Raw genomic sequence first — 15,972 nt, forward strand, 5'->3', positions numbered from 1 at the left:
TATTATGAATAATATTGCTGTAAACACTCATGTACAAGTTTTTTGTGGACTTATGTTTCTAATTCTCTTGTCTATAGGTGGAATTGCTGGGTAATATGGTAACTCTGTATTTAATATTTTAGGGAACTGCCAAACAGTTTTCCAAAGTTCCTTTACCAGTTTATAATTCTAACAACAAGACATGAGGGTTACAGTTTCTCCACATCTTGTCAACACTGGTTATTGTTTGTCTTTTTTATTATAGCCATCCTAGTGAAGTAGTATCTCATTGTGGTTTTGATTATATTTCCTTGATGACTAATGATGTTGAACATCTTTTCGCATGCTTATTGGCTATTTGTACAGATTGAATATCCCTTATCTGAAATGCTTGGGACGAGAAGTGTTTAGGATATGGGATTTTTTTTGGATTTGGAAATATTTGCATATGCATAATGAGATATTTTGGGAATGGGACCCAAGTCTAAACACAAAATTTACTTATATTTTATATACCCCTCATACACATAGCCTGAAGGTAACTGCACAATATTTTTAATTTTGTGCATGAAAAAAGTTTTGACTGCAACCCATTACATATAGTCATGTGTGAAATTTTCCACTTGTAGCATCATGTTGGCACTCAAAAAGCTGAATTTTGGAAGATTTCAGATTTTATGTTTTTACATTAGGGATACTCAACCTGTACATCTTCTTAAGAAGATATTTAGAAACGTCCTTTGCAATCCTTTGCCCATTTTCAATCAGATTGTCTTTATTATTGATTTGTAAGAGTTCTTTATATATTATGGCTAGAGATCTTTATCAGACATATGATCTTTTCCCATTCTGTAGATTGTCTTTTTACTTTCTTGATGGTGTCCTTTAAAGCATAAAAAGTGTTAGTTTTGATGAAGTCCAATTTATTTATTTATTTTTGTCACTTGTGCTTTTGATGTCATAGTTACAAACCATTCTGTAATCTAAGGTCGCAAAGATATATTTCTCTTTCCTACTGAGAGTTTTATAGTTTTAGTTGTTACATTTAGGGCTATGATCCATTCTGAATTTATTTCCTATGTCATGTGAGGTAGTGATCCAGCTTCCTTCTTTTGCACATGTATATCCACTTGTCCAAGTTCCAGTTGTTGAATGTTTATTAATTTTATTATCTTTGTCATTTCTGCATCAGTTTTGACTGATCAGTTTTTCTCCTCATTTGGGTTGTATTTTCTTGCATTGCATGCGTGATAATTTTTTATTGGATAGCTTACATTCTGAATTTTACCTTGTCAGATGCTGGATATTTTTGTACTTCTATAAATATTATTGAGCTGTGTTATGGGACACAGTTTTGTTATTTGGAGACGGTTTGATGCTTTCTGGTCTTGCTTCTAAGCTGTTAGTTGGTACCAGAATGGCATTTGGTTTAGGGCTAATTTTACTCCACCACCAAGGCAAAAACCTCTCTGGGTTCTCTAGTTACCAGTCCCCAACCTTTTTGGAACCAGGGACTGGTTTTGTGGAAGACACTTTTTCCCTGGACCAGGCTGGGGGAATGGTTTGGGGATGATTCAAGCACATTACATTTATTGTGTACTTTATTTCCATTATTATTAAATGTTAATATATAATGAAATAATTATACAACTCACCATAATGTAGAAAAGTGGGAGGGAGCCCTGAGCTTCTTTTCCCGCAGCTAGACAATCCCTTCTGAGGGTGATGGGGGACAGTGACAGATGATCAGGCATTAGATTATCGTAAGGAGCATGCAACCTAGATCCCTTGCATGCTCAGTTCACAATATGGTTTGCACTTCTCTGAGAATCTAATGCTGCCAGTGATCTGACAGGCCGTGGAGCTTAGGCAGTAATGCAAGCAATGGGGAATGCCTGTAAATACAGGTAAAGCTTCAGTTGCTTGCCTGCTGTTCACCTCCTGCCGTGTGACACAGTACTGGTGCTGCTCTAGTGGATGCATTGTTGGTTATGATGTTCTCTGGTGGACTGGTAGAAACAGTAACTATTCTCAATTCAGGGATTATTCCCTCTAATTCTTTCAGATGATTCCTTCATCCAGCTTCTCAAAATTTCTCATGCAATTGTGCTGATCTGTACCTAGCTGAAATTTAGGGGGTCCCCTCTGCAGATCTCTGGAGCGTTCTGTCACTCACTACAGCTTTCTCCTTCTACAACTCTGCCCTACCAAAAACCACTGCAGTAGCCTCCCCAAACTATCACCTCTATCTCCTTGATTACAAACGCATTGTTTTAATCAGGTGTGTTAACATGGCAAGCATGGAGACAACTGCCTTTGAAAGAAGAGTTACTTACAATTCTTGAAAGGAGGGGGCATTCCACACTAGGCAGGGCCTCATGGGGAAGCACCCAGTTGGGGAAGGAGGCAGAAGGAGCACAGGAGAGCATGGCCCAGAGCCTTCATTGTGGTCCCCATGGGAAGGAAGGGATGAGGCAGTTTAGGCAGCTGAGCAGGTTTAGTTAGGATTGGCTGGTATGAAAAATTTTGGTGGGCTTTGAGCTATAGGGGTAGTTCCTAGATGTCTTGTGTCCAGCCCTGAAATAATTCCCAGCAGGATTTAGAGTGATTTAGAGTATTTGGCTTGTTGTGTGAGAGTTTTCTAAGGGAGGCGGTTGGTGGGTATGGCCTTTGGATTGGTTGTTTGCATATGAAAGAAGTGTTCACCGTGGAATCATTTGCTATCTCTAAGAATAAGCTAGTCATGGGAGGGGCAGCCTCTCCCCGACAAGCAAGGCCTCCAAGATGTCAAAGCATCATAAAATGAAGACAATAAAAAACAATTAATGCACTTATCAACTGAGGGAGATTACCAAGCTCTGCTTGTACTTCTCCTTCTTGCACTGTAGCCTGAAAACTTTTCAAATGATAAGCTGAGACAATCATAAGATTCCTCTCATTTGTTTCTCTTTTCTCAGGGATTGCTGTCTTTTTGTTGCCCAATATCCAGTGTCTTGAAAACTTTTTTCTTCATGTATTTTATCTTTTTTTTTTTTTTAGTTGTTTCAGGATTTTAGGTAGGAGGGTAAATCCAGTCCCTCTTACTCCATCTTGTTCAGAAGTAGAACTATGGAAAATCATTTCCATTTGAAATTAAAATTCAGTTGAGATTTTTGGGAACCAATAACAGTTTAAACAGGTTTGGCTTCTATATCAATAATTCAGCAGTCTTTATTAACAGATTGGAGTGTTAGAGCAAGGTAGTGAAAAGACAGAGCATCTAAGCCAAGACAAAGGATGAGTGGGAAGACTTCAAGTAGACAGAATGCCATGAACAAAATGGTTGAGGATGCAAATTTTATGTGTTTAGAGGATAAGTAGCTCACATTCACTGGAAAGCACGAGTCTTTAAATGAAGCCAAGCTTCAGCGTAGGTTAGGATCAGATTTTGTAGAGAAGGCTAATGGGAGTTATAAAGAAAATGAGAATTTCTCTTTCCATAAAATCTGTCTTTTCCTCATGGTGTTCCCCAAACTTTTTTTTCTCCTAAGCCCCCACTAATATTCATTTTTCATTCCTTCACCTTCTCCTAATATCTAATCCATTTCTTAGCTCTGTAAGGTTGGCCTTATTTGTAGCTCTAGAACTTCACTGCTCAGTAAGGTAGACATTAGCCATATGTGGCTATTTAAATGTAAATGAATTAAATAAAATTGAAATTTCAGTTCCTTATTGCCCTGGCCACATTTCAGGTGTTCAAGAGGCACATCTAGCCAAGGGCCTTTGTATTGGTTGGATAGCACAGGGAACATTTCCACCATCACAGAAAGTTATATTGCATAGCACTACTCTAGAATGTGCTCAGAGGCAAAATTTTAAATTTCATATGCAGTACAACTATGTGAAAACTAAGACTTAACAATAAAATTTTAAAGATTTAAATGAAGTCATCAAAATAGTAATATTGATTATTTTTCACTAAGCTCTTGCTAATCATTTCTTCTACTCATATAATTTCTGCATTTTATTTACAGAGCACATGTTTATAGTAGGAAAAATTATGTCTTTGATCATTTATTCTTTTTCATACTATAAGCACTTTAAGTCTCATTCTCTCCCCACTAGACAATATAATAGTATTCTAACTAGTCTCTTAGAAAATAATACAAATTGAAAAAGAGAAAGGCTATAGAAGAAAAATGACAGAGGATTAGTCTAAGAGAGCCAATACCCTACTAGTAGGAGTTCCAGAAAGAGGGGATGGAGAAAACAGGGGAAGAAATTACCAAAGAAATAATAAAAGAAAATTTTCCAGAAAGAAAGTTGGTAAGTCCAAACAGTGAATGGGCCCACTGGATTTCCAGTCTAATTAAGGAATAGAAGACTTGTATTAGGGCATATTCCTATGAAACTTCAGGATTCTAGAGCTAAGACAGCTGAGTTTGAGGATAAGGAGATGGGATAGGGGCAGGGCAAAGGGAAGTAGTCACATTCCAAGAAACTAAAATTGAAGTCATTAACCTTGGATGCTAGAAGATAATAAACTGGAGGGTAAGCCCCTTTCAGCTTAAAATTCTATATACAGCCAAACTATGTGATTCATGTGGGAAAAGAAACAAAAATTAGACATGTAAACATCTATAAAAATTCCTGTGTATCTTTTTATTAGTTACTGGAAAATGTGCTTCAGTAAAGTAAGGGAATAAACCAAGAATGAGAAAGTCATGAACAGAATCCATAAAACAGGGAATCCAGTCCAGAGAAGTGGCAAAGGGAAGTCCAAGGATGACAGCTATGCAGCAGGCCTGGAGAGCGACCCGTCCAAGATTGGATCAAAAGAATGGGAAGGCTTTGTGGGGGGAGGGACGGCATAAATGAATTATTGGATGTGTTTGCACACTTGGGAATAAAATCTGATGCATTTTTGAAGAAAGAGAATTTTCATTGTCTACTCATGAAAAAAGAAAATCAAGTAAAGGCAACAAATAATTCTAGGAAAGACAAAACGATGTACAAAGAAAGAAACTATAACCTATTTGAAAGGGAGGCAGGGAAGTGAGAGGAGAAGAAAGGACAGGCAGATCACCTGGGATTCCATGAACCGGAGATAACGTGTTATTATTTTATTGTTTATCTTTTCAAATAAATCTGTACCATACACATAATGTATCTTTACAATAGTGGGATCATACTGTACTATTTCGTGGTTTGCTTTTTGTCAGTTACTATTATTTTTAAATATGTATTTGACATTATATATTCTGCAGGATAATTTTTAATAGGTTATAGAATAATTAATTTAGTGAATAGACCATAATGTATTAATCAAATCTCTGTTGCTTTAATTTAGTTGGTCCTTATAAATTCCCTGAAATATAGTAAAACAAAGACAGTTCTGATTTTGGAACCGGGACTTAGAGTCTTATAGTCCAGCTTCTTAGTGTATAACTGCGACTAAATATCCTGTTCTGATTTAGGAGATTAAGCCAAGAAAATGCAGAATATTTACTCCTATATGTACTCATGCTAATATCACAGACAGACAAGAATGATTAAAGTGCTACTTTTTAGGATTACATCATGGCTATATTTAAGGGAGCATCTCCTACCCTATTCTCTGTCTAGAGTGCTGCTAACCCAAGTATCTACATGGTCCATTTTCTCATTTCATTCAAGCTCTTCTCTGTTCACACATCCCCTTATCAGGGAGGTCTTTTCAGTGAATTTTACATAAAATAGGCCACCGCTGTCGCTGCACAGACTTATCTCCTAAGCTGATTTTATTTTTCTCCATAGCACTTTCTCGCCATCTATCATCCCAACACTAAAATATAAGCTCAAGAATAGTGTTTCTGTCTTGTTTGTTGCTCCATCTCCAGTGCCTAAAATAAGGCCTGGCATAAAGTAAGTAGGTGCTCAGTCATCTTTGAATGAAGAAACAAATGAATGAGTTAATTAACTGGGACTTAGAAAACAATAGGAACAACCCAAGAAGGCAGTGAAGGGAAATTCTAAGTCGACAGTGGTCCAGGTTAGGGCAGAAGGTCTCAGGGTCCTGGAAAGGAGGTCTCCAGGAAGAATTGACTCAGAAAAATATTGAGTAGAGTTAGAGGGAAAAAAAGGTAACTGTAACGAAAACAAATGTTGGAGGACAGAGAATGGAAGTGTAAGAGTGGAAGTGTGGTTCTAGATACCATTTGGCTCAGCAGTGAACAATATTCAGAAGTAAAGGTGTAAGTATATTATTTAAGTAAGAATAGAATAATTCAAAATAAGATATAAACATGTTGAGAAGATGGCAGGAAGGAATGGTAGGGCTGTAAAAGGGAGCTAAATCCTCATCTCTCATAGCAACTCAGCAAGGGTAATGAATAAGTTATCAAGAAATGACAAGATGATCGTAAGTGTTTAGAGTTTTGAAGATAACTGGTGGAAGGACAGCTAAAAGAGTTCAGAGAGGCTTCCTCTAGGAAATGGGTCTAGAAATGGGAAATGATGGAAAAGGAAACTATGGTTTGGCACTACAACCATTTCTGTGATATTTGATATGAAACTATATATGTGTGTGTGTGTTACCTTGATAAAACTTTAAACAAGGAAAGCAGAGGCAAAATGTAAAAATTAATAATCTGGGAGCTGGGTGCGGTGGCTCATGCCTGTAATCCCAGCACTTTGAGAGGCCAAGGCAGGTGGATCTTCTGAGGTCAGGAGTTCAAGACCAGCCTGACCAACATGGTGAAACCCTGTCTCTACTAAAAATACAAAATTAGCTGAGCATGGTGGTGCATGCCTGTAATCCCAGCTACTCTGGAGGCTGAGGCAGGAGAATTGCTTGAACCTGGGAGGTGGTCGTGAGCCACGATCGTGCCATTGCACTCCAGCCCGGGCAACAAAGAGCAAAACTCCATCTCAAAAAATAATAATAATCTGGAACTAAAATTCCAGATGGTTGAAGCAACAGGGATGGAGGCAGGATGGGAGGAAGGCATGGGGAAAGTGCAAGTATGCTAAGGTCATGCTTTGTTTAGATGAGTAATTCCAGACAGCAAGAGAAAATAAAAAGTAAGTTTGCAGTTTTTAGGTAAGGCTAACCACTAGATAAATAAAAATGGAATTTATACTTTCAGATTGTTAATGAAAAGAAATTTGTTAAATCCTGGGTGGGGAGGAAAATTCATCATTCACACTAAAGATAAGAGTCAGAAATAACAAGAAAGCATAGGGTATATAAAGCAAGATGACTGGCATCAGACCAAATAGCTTTGATCTCAATATATGTGAATATGTGTAGTCCTTCTATTTAAGAAACAGAGACTTTCAAACTGCATTTTTAAAGAAGTCCACTTACATGATTTCAAGAGACATACTTGAAACAAAATGACAAAAGATTGAAAATGAAGGGAAGAACAGATGCTGGCAAAAAAGAAAGCAAGATAAGAATAATAATACCAGCCAAAATGGAATTCAAGGTACAAAGCATTGAATGAAAATTTTCTTACCAGTACGAGAAAGCCACATAAACTCATGTTATCTCTGGCTTTCTTCCTCTTTCCTAGGTATTTGACATCTTGAAAGTGAGCATCACTTTGCTTATTTTGCAGCCAGTATAATGGGACTAACCCTATTGAGAACTCCTGGAGATCTTTAAATGTATTTTTAAAGATAAATAATCCTTTTAGTTGTTTCCTTTAAAAAAAAAAACAGTATATTTTCATGTTAGTAACTGTTTGCATTTTCTTGGTATACATGATTTATGGGTAACAATTTGTACTTCTAAGCGTTAAATCAAAATAGCACATATTGGTCTGGTAAAATTGCACACATCATCTGCTGTGGTATCTGACACTGGGCTGTGGAACTGTTAAACTTTTGCTATGGAGAAGCCAGATGAGGTTGGAAGAAGGTTCTTTTAAATGAAATGCTCTTGTTTCCAGAGACTGTGTGCATGTTGCCTGACTCAGATTCCTCTGTTGGCCTCACCAGTATCTCTCATCAGATAGCACATGCCAAAAGAAAGGAAGAACATGAATTTACTAAAATTAATTTGAAATTTGTGTTTGTTCTATATATTCTAAATGTTTGACTTTTTATTTTTTAAATGTAGCTAATGCTGCCTACCTTGGGGGCCAAGAAATGATGGAGGTGGTGAAGAGAGATGACGAAACCATAAAGGAGCATTTATGTAAGGTAATCACTTTAGTGCTGCAAGGGGATAGATAATAAGTAGATGGGCAGAGATACTTAACTGAGGGCAAAGGACTAGAGCTAGTTAGAATCTATAAGACTTTAAGGGTTGGTAGAATGACATAGAGTTCTACTTCCATTTAAAATTGAAATTATCCCTGAAAGTTGTGTAGAGAGTAGTAAAGCTAATTGCATAATAACTTATTTTTTTATCACCTGTTTTTTTTGAATTAATTTTAGAATCAATACTTTTCTATTTTGTCAAGCATTTTAGCCTCTCTAGGCCTTCTACTGAGAAAGCTCCATAATATTTATAGAATAAATAATGTTGGAATATAAATGAAACAGTGGAAAATACATTATATGTTATATGATCTCATGACTAGTGAGCCTTTCTTATTCTCTAATGTGTTAGAGTAGGAATGTCCTGCTCTGACCCTAAGACCAGTTTTGTGAAATATTCAACATTTGGGAGTTATGCTGCAAATACTAGAATCTTGCACACACACATTTGGAAGCACCAATCTCTGAAACTATAAGAGTAGGGTTTAGTATATGTCTAAGGTCACCCTAGAATTTGGATGACTGTGGTACTCCTGTGGCATCATTTGTCTGGCTGTCCATTCTGAGTAGGACAGAACTGTACTAATATTATAGCCACTAGCCACATGTGGTTATTTGTGGCTAGCCTTAATTGAGTTGTGCCATAAGTGTAAAACACACGTTGGATTTCAAAAGTTTAGTTCCCCCAGAAGCAAAGTATTTCATTAATTTTTATATTGATTACCTGTTGAAATGATACTACCTTAGATATAGTGGATTAAGTAAAACATATTATTAAAAGTAGTTTCACCCATTCCTTTATACTTTTTTAAACATTGTAACTAGGAAATTCTAAAATTGCATATGTACCTTGCTTTATACTTCTGTTGGACAGCATTAGTCTTAAACTTTACAACTGGTGCTGAACTATGATACCTGCTGAAATGATCCCTGCTGAGTGGCAAACTCTCATAGGACTCAGGAGCAATCCACAAGTGAAATACGAGATAACCCACTGGACTTAGAATGTCTTTATAAACCTTGATACATTTGACTTAAACTTTTCTACATTGTTAATTCTTAATTCCATAACCTCCCAATACAATTATCTTAAAACAAGAAGTGTATATGTTCTTAAAATTTTTTTTTTAGAATATTGAAAATATTTACCCGGAGAGGACTTTTGAAAATGCCAGTGTGTTTTTGTCTCATGGCCGTAGTGGTCGTCATATTTCTGAAATAGCAATTGGCTAGAGATTGAAATTTGGAAACCAGAAGGAAGCCCTCACTAGCCGAAGGGAGAGTGCTGGGGCCTCAGGAGGGCCCCCTCTCCAGGGCTTTCAGCTACTTCCAGTCACTGAGCGATGTGAAAATACAAGAAAAACAGTATTTTATTTTTCATTTAAACTATAAGTGAATCTGTTTCAAAAATGCATTTAAGTTCTTCCAGGTTGGGAGTTCATAAAAACAGCTCAACTCTCAGTTAATAATAAGGCTGGCAGATGCTCACTTCCAAAATTCACACTTGCTGAACAACTAGACCCATCATGTGTCAGAGCCTGCCTTACCACCTGTGGAAGCCAGCTGCTGTAAAATACTCATCATTTCTGGATTCAGCTTGTGTGTTGTGCTCAGAAAAAGGTCAAAGAAAGGTGCTAACTTATTCCTGTCCCAAGTGAAATCCATATGCAAGTGTAATCATTCCCAGATAGAGGGCTGTTCATGGTAATTATGTCAGGACTGTAAGTTTACTGAAATTTTATGGGGAAATATGGGGGTGTAATGGTAAATGGTAGACATTTCAAGGTTAGTATTAACACACAGTCACAGGAATAAACTTTTTCAACTCCAGGCAATAGTTTTGTTTTTGAGATAGCATTAAATATACTTCTAGAATATGAGGAAACAAAGCATTGTTTCATTTAATCATGCAGAACTACCTTGCAGTTAATTCATTATCCTTTCTACCAGCAAAATTCAAGCTCTCCACTAGAATAATACAATTACAGCTCCTAAGTGAAACTAGGTACGGAGAGACAGGAAGTTTATTGCAACTTTTTGTTTCTGTAATAAAAAGAGGAAACATGCTGTAATTTAATATTGGTAGAAGTTGAATCAACATATGTCCCAGTCTGCTTGAGAAAATAAGGAAACTTAAAAGTGCACATAGTTCTAGGAAGATAGTGGGCATTGCCTCCTGCCTTCCAAACACCCCCGATAACTGGTCAAACTAAAACCAATGCCCGGGATTAGAAATATTCCTATTTAGGTATCTTAATCGAGGATACTCTTTCCCATTTCCGCCCAAACAAAGGCGTTCAGAAACTTCAGAACTATCCAGGACTGTCCAGTGTGAATAGTCATCGAGCCACACATTTTGTTGAAAAATCATTTCCTGTATCTCAGTTATTCAACTAAAAATAGTTCTGAAAAATATATCTTTGTGCCATCCAGCGAGAATGCCACAGGAAAGTTAGTCTAAAAATAAGCTTTCTACTGTATCATGCAGACAGCTTTCTACTTCTTTCTCCTCCCCAAGAGAACTATCATACCATAATCTACAGGCTTTGGTTCTAAATCCAAATTTTCTACCACTGGATTTCCATTTGACACAAGAAGAGAGCTTTTTATATGCTTGAGGAAAATGGGCATTTTTAGCTCTAAAAGATCTGTTGAGCTGATTATCCTCCTTCTGAGGTCCAGTGACTTTATACACAGTATTGGACATAAAGTAATTTATTTTATTAAAATAATTTTTCTTTCCTGGAGCAAATATAACAGACTCATGGTTGTTTCCAAAGGAGTATACCATGGTTTATGGCATCATAGGTTATTTCTTTTTCTTTCTTTTGTTTTTTTGAGACAGAGTCTTGCACTGTCGCCCAGGCTAGAGTGCAGTGGCACGATCTCAGCTCACTGCAACCTCCACTTCCCGGGTTCAAGCGATTTTCTTGCCTCAGCCTCTGGAGTAGCTGGGATTGCAGGTACCCGCCACCATACCCAGCTAATTTTTACTAGAGACAGGGTTTCACCATGTTGGTCAGGCTGGTCTCAAACTCCTGACCTTGTGATTTACCCGCCTCGGCCTCCCAAGGTGCTGGGATTACAGGCATGAGCCACTGCACCCGGCCTGTAGGTTTTTTTGTCATTGGACTAAATCCTGCTTGTCTAGTGTCATCCCCAAGAGGACTTCCCAGTCCTTGGTTTTGGTTAGATGTTACTCCCCTATGTAAAGTTATATTGCATTTATCACACAGTATTTAAACAATCAGCCTTCACCTTTCCCCACATTGAGGTAAGGAGCTGTGTCTTCTTCATCTTGATATCCCCTAGGGCCTAGCATAATTCATACCTGGTAAACAGTCAGTAAATATGTGCTAGAGAGATGGATAGATGGGGACGCCATTAACTAGAGTGTGGATTCTAAACCTTTTTTGTGCCATGCATCTCTTTCGCTGTCTCATAAAGCTTTTGGATTCTACTCACAATGATGTTCTTAAGTGCATAAAATACACAAGATTACAAAAGAAAGAAGTTGTTGGATAATGAGATATAATAGCAGTCAGAATTTTTTTTAATTTGTAATGATAAGTATAATGTTTTAGTTACCTTGAGCAAGTTAGTGTGATTTAAAAATACTTATCATTTTTATAGATGACAAAATATAGGCATTACTAATATTGTAGCTTGTTGCCTGTATTCATAATTGAAAGAAATACTAAATTTTGGTTAGAGATTAACAAAAGTAAACATGTAAATTTTTCCCAAGTTTACATAACCCCTTCTCCAAACCTCTGGACCTGTACACCGCAAGCAAAGAAGCCCTGCGTTAGAGAAACTAGAAAAGGTTAGGTAGCATGATGTTGTGGCTTAGGCACTGGCCTGAGAACAAAAAGTCATGATATGCCACACTGAAGAGACTGTTTTGGGGAGCTATCGAAAGGTGTAAGCATGGGGGTAACAGGGTTACAGTCAAAACGTTTGACAACCATGTGATATAGGGATTGACCAATCAGAATGTATGCCAGCTATGAACAGCCAGTTCAGGGGCACCAGTTCATATCAGTTAACCCTAGGAATTTGGTGAGATTAACAAATGGGAGGGATTATTTTGAGGGCAAATGTGTGGTATAATACTAGAAAAGGATGAAATATGAGTTGGGGAGCCTGTTTACAAAGCTTTTATAAGAACTGAGGCATTGGGATTGAAGATGGAAAGATTTAGGAGATAGAATCAAAGGTACTGAGTACTAACAGGATATTGGGGAATGGAGATGGAGGAATCTAAGATTATTTCTTTGTATCTGGACTTGGTAATAAGACAGGGAATATGGGAAGAGAAGCAGCAGCAAGTTATGGGAGATGGCTGAACAAGTGGTTCATTTTGGTACTTGTATTTGAGACGCCAGTGGGACATGCAAGTGGATCCGTGTCTGGCAGGCCCTGGATGTATGGATGTAAAGCTTAGAAAGGTATTTGAGGCTGACTTTTGGTTGGGGAGTGATGAGGCTGTAGTTAAAGCCAAGAGCATGGGTAATAGCAGCCTAAAGAAGTATAGAGAATAAGGAGAGAAGACTTCTAATGATTGATCATTGGGGAACCCAGCTTAAGGGTTGGGAGGAAGACGAGGAGCCACTGAATGAATAAGATGGGAGGGGAGGTAAGAAGGGTGGGAATGAGAACCAGGATGAAATAAACCGAGGGAAGAGAATCAACTGTGCATTTTTGCCACCCCAATCCCAGTTTGTCTGGAAACCTCTGGAGTATTCTCTGTTTTATGAGGCACCTGGTGTGTCAGAGGCAAATAAGAGGTCACCACTCCCTTGTTCTGTCACTGTTCTAAGCCATAAGGGATGCATGGCTCATTCATTGAAAAGTGAACTCATGTTTGGTTTATAAACTTGAAGTTTTCGTTTCAAACCCACTTGGGGGGGAATTCTAGACTGCCATGACCACGTTTGGCCCAGGCTTATGGAAACAGCTGGTGTGTGCTACTGCCAGACTGAATCTGAGCATCACTATCAGTAAGTAGGAATCTGAAATTGCTCCAAAGAGAACACATGGAGTGCAGCTTTCAGATGAAGTTAGGCAGTGGTAGGGGGGCTGCCTGTAAGGTGGTGCTGCCCCTGCCCCCAGAGGGCCAGGCCAGGGCTACAGTGTGGCTTGGGAAAGGGGCAAGTGTCCTCAAGAACAGGAACTCCTCTGCTATTGCTCTCTCCCCGTCCTTCTTAGCCTGCCTTAGCCCAAAGGTGTGTGTTGCCTTTGGGAGCAAACCTTGTGCAGTTGTTTGCAGATTGGGGCATGCAAATCCTTCTGACATGCACATGTCCTGCCTGCTGCAGCATAGGAAATGCTCCCTGGACCAGCTCACCAGGCCTGCCTTTCCGCCAAGCCTCGGTATTCTGAAACGGATTGTGTTAGTTCTGCCTGTTTAATTTGAAGCCTGTCCAGAATGTCATAATCATCCTGAAAATAGATAGGTTTGTTTTTATCTCAATATTATGACCTTGAAAGCTTTATTTGGGCAATTGTGTTAGCACACCCTGGGGTTCTGCAGTGGAGCCTGGTGACTGAGGGGAGGCAAACGTGCTGGAGAGCTGGGCTCCCAGAGTCTCAGCCAAGCTTCAAACACCAAATCCACCCTTGTTCATGACCCTGCTTAAGTTACCAGACCTCACTGTGCCTCCTTTGTTCATCAATAAAATGGTTTAATAATAGTATCTAGCCTCATATAGCTATTCCAAAAATATGCTATAATTCATACCTTGTAATTCAGACCTTATAAGAGTATCCGCGCCGGGCACGGTGGCTCATGCCTGTAATCCCAGCACTTTAGGAGGCTGAGGCGGGTGGATCATGAGGTCAGGAGTTCGAGATCAGCCTGGCCAACATGGTGAAACCCCGTCTCCACTAAAAATACAAATATTAGCCGGGCATGGTGGTGCATGCCTATAGTCCCAGCTACTCGGGAGGCTGAGGCAGAATTGCTTGAACCCAGGAGGGGGAGGTTGCAGTGAGCCAAGATCATGCTACTGCACTCCAGCCTGGGCAACAGAGCGAGACTCCATCTCAAAAAAAAAAAAGAAAGAGTGTCTGGAATGCACTAAGCATTCAATAAATGTTTTTATTACTATTACAAAGTTAGTTATAGCCTAGTTATGCTTCTAAGCACTTTAAAAAGACTATTTGCCTAACTGTTCCTCTTCTCACATCCCCTTTTCAGATACTTTCATTGTGTTAATGAAAGGTATTAGTGATGCTGAGTATGTGGCCAAGAGACCCCGGAATGCCCAATGCCATTCTAAATAACAGCCACCACTCCCCATAAGATGCCTCAAGGAGCTGTTGTATAGTAACCATAATGAGGGGAAAACACAACAGTACTTGATTTTCACCAAGGCTTGGGCCCATTGTTCTAGTCCAGAGAAGTCTGATGAACTGGACTTAGCCTTTCTCTCAGTTAGTTGAGTAAAACCATTCCAGTACATTTGCCCCCTTCTTGGGGCACAGATCCAGGGAAAGACAGAAACACAGAAGGAGACTGGCGCTCAGGGCCTCTTACTTTGCCAGAGGGCCTCGCCAGAGGAAAGCAGAGGCCCTGGGTTAGCATCTCAGTGCAGTCTCACGTGAGAAAGAGACAAGCCAGTCACTTGATGGCCTCGTGGCTTGTATGTGGGAGGGAGAGGATCCTGGCCCTTTACATGTTAGCCACACGGAAAGGAGAGCGCTGCTCTGCACACCGCTGTATACACAGATGGTTGTTCCAGCTACTGGAGAGTGAGCCACACAGTGCCCCATAGGACCTACTCCTCCTTTGGCGCTCCCATTCCCACCGCTCCCCTCTGTGCCTGCAGAGAGAAGCAGGGTTCGTGGGCCGGAAGCATTTGTGTTTTCACCTCCATCCTCAGCCACTTTTTAAAAATCTTTGGAGATTTCAGTTCTCATTTTCTCGAGAATGGTAATTGAGCCAGTTAGGAATAAACGGAAGAGAGGAAACAAGGTAACTGGAAAAACTGAAGTCCCTAAACCATCTCCCTTTCTTTAGCAATTCTGCAAGTTCCTAAAAACAGAGGCTCAGAAAGACTGCAGTGAAATGTTGACACTTTGCAGCTGCCTGTGTCCCCGACAGGGATAAGATTTTTAAGTATCTGAAAGGAGATGCTTGTATTACAGAATCGGTTTCCTTTAACATTGCAAGATTGGGGCTTACATGTCTTTGACTCTGAGGGGAGGGAAGAAGTGGAAGCCTGCTGCTGTCATCCAGACTGTCTGGACTCTCCCCAGAAACGGTCATGCATTGGAGGACCTAAGAGTTTATATCCCAAGCCTGGGAAAGCTTCAAGGGGATGAAAACAGGAGATAAAGGCAGGGTAGGGGGCCCTAGCTGGGAAGTAGGGGCCTATATGTGTAGGTACTAATTTGATCCCTTGGTATTCAACCGACTGCTTTATATCTGACCTTTTGCTTTTTTCACAAACAATGAAACAAGCAAAAAACCTGCTCTAGTGCGAATTATTTCAAAGAAGGAAAGAAAACCTGGAGAAAGCAGGAATGATATATTTTTCTTAGACCTCTGGAAGAAAGGCCGAGAAGATAGATCTCTCTGAGAATCTGTGTCACTCCTCTTTCGTCAGTGTCTCTAGTGCTGGCTTCCTGGTTGCCCTGCCATGCAGCGTAAGCTGCCAGGGAGCTACAGCTGTTGATGAAGTGCTTACAGAAAGCCTTGCATTGCTCAGAAAAGCGGTGGGCATTACCTTCACTGCTGCAAGAACCCACAGGCTCACCCTG

The 15,972-nt window shown here is 39.5% G+C and overlaps 1 protein-coding gene across 6 annotated transcripts in view; it reads left to right on the plus strand.

Annotated features, from left to right (window-relative positions):
* The window catches only part of LDAH (lipid droplet associated hydrolase), a 138,289-nt gene that overhangs the window by 113,635 nt on the left and 8,682 nt on the right, over positions 1–15,972 (plus strand). For all 6 annotated transcript variants that reach the window (XR_010130046.1, XR_010130047.1, XR_010130048.1 and 3 more), the window contains one exon: positions 8,063–8,145. Coding sequence is in view for 3 of the 6 variants with exons in the window: in XM_063696035.1 (XP_063552105.1) it covers positions 8,063–8,145 (83 nt within the window). In the remaining 3 variants the exon portion in view is untranslated. The remainder of the gene's footprint in view (positions 1–8,062; positions 8,146–15,972) is intronic.

The sequence above is a fragment of the Gorilla gorilla genome, chromosome 12 (assembly GCF_029281585.2).
Source record: "Gorilla gorilla gorilla isolate KB3781 chromosome 12, NHGRI_mGorGor1-v2.1_pri, whole genome shotgun sequence".
Classification (NCBI taxonomy): Eukaryota; Metazoa; Chordata; class Mammalia; order Primates; family Hominidae; genus Gorilla; species Gorilla gorilla.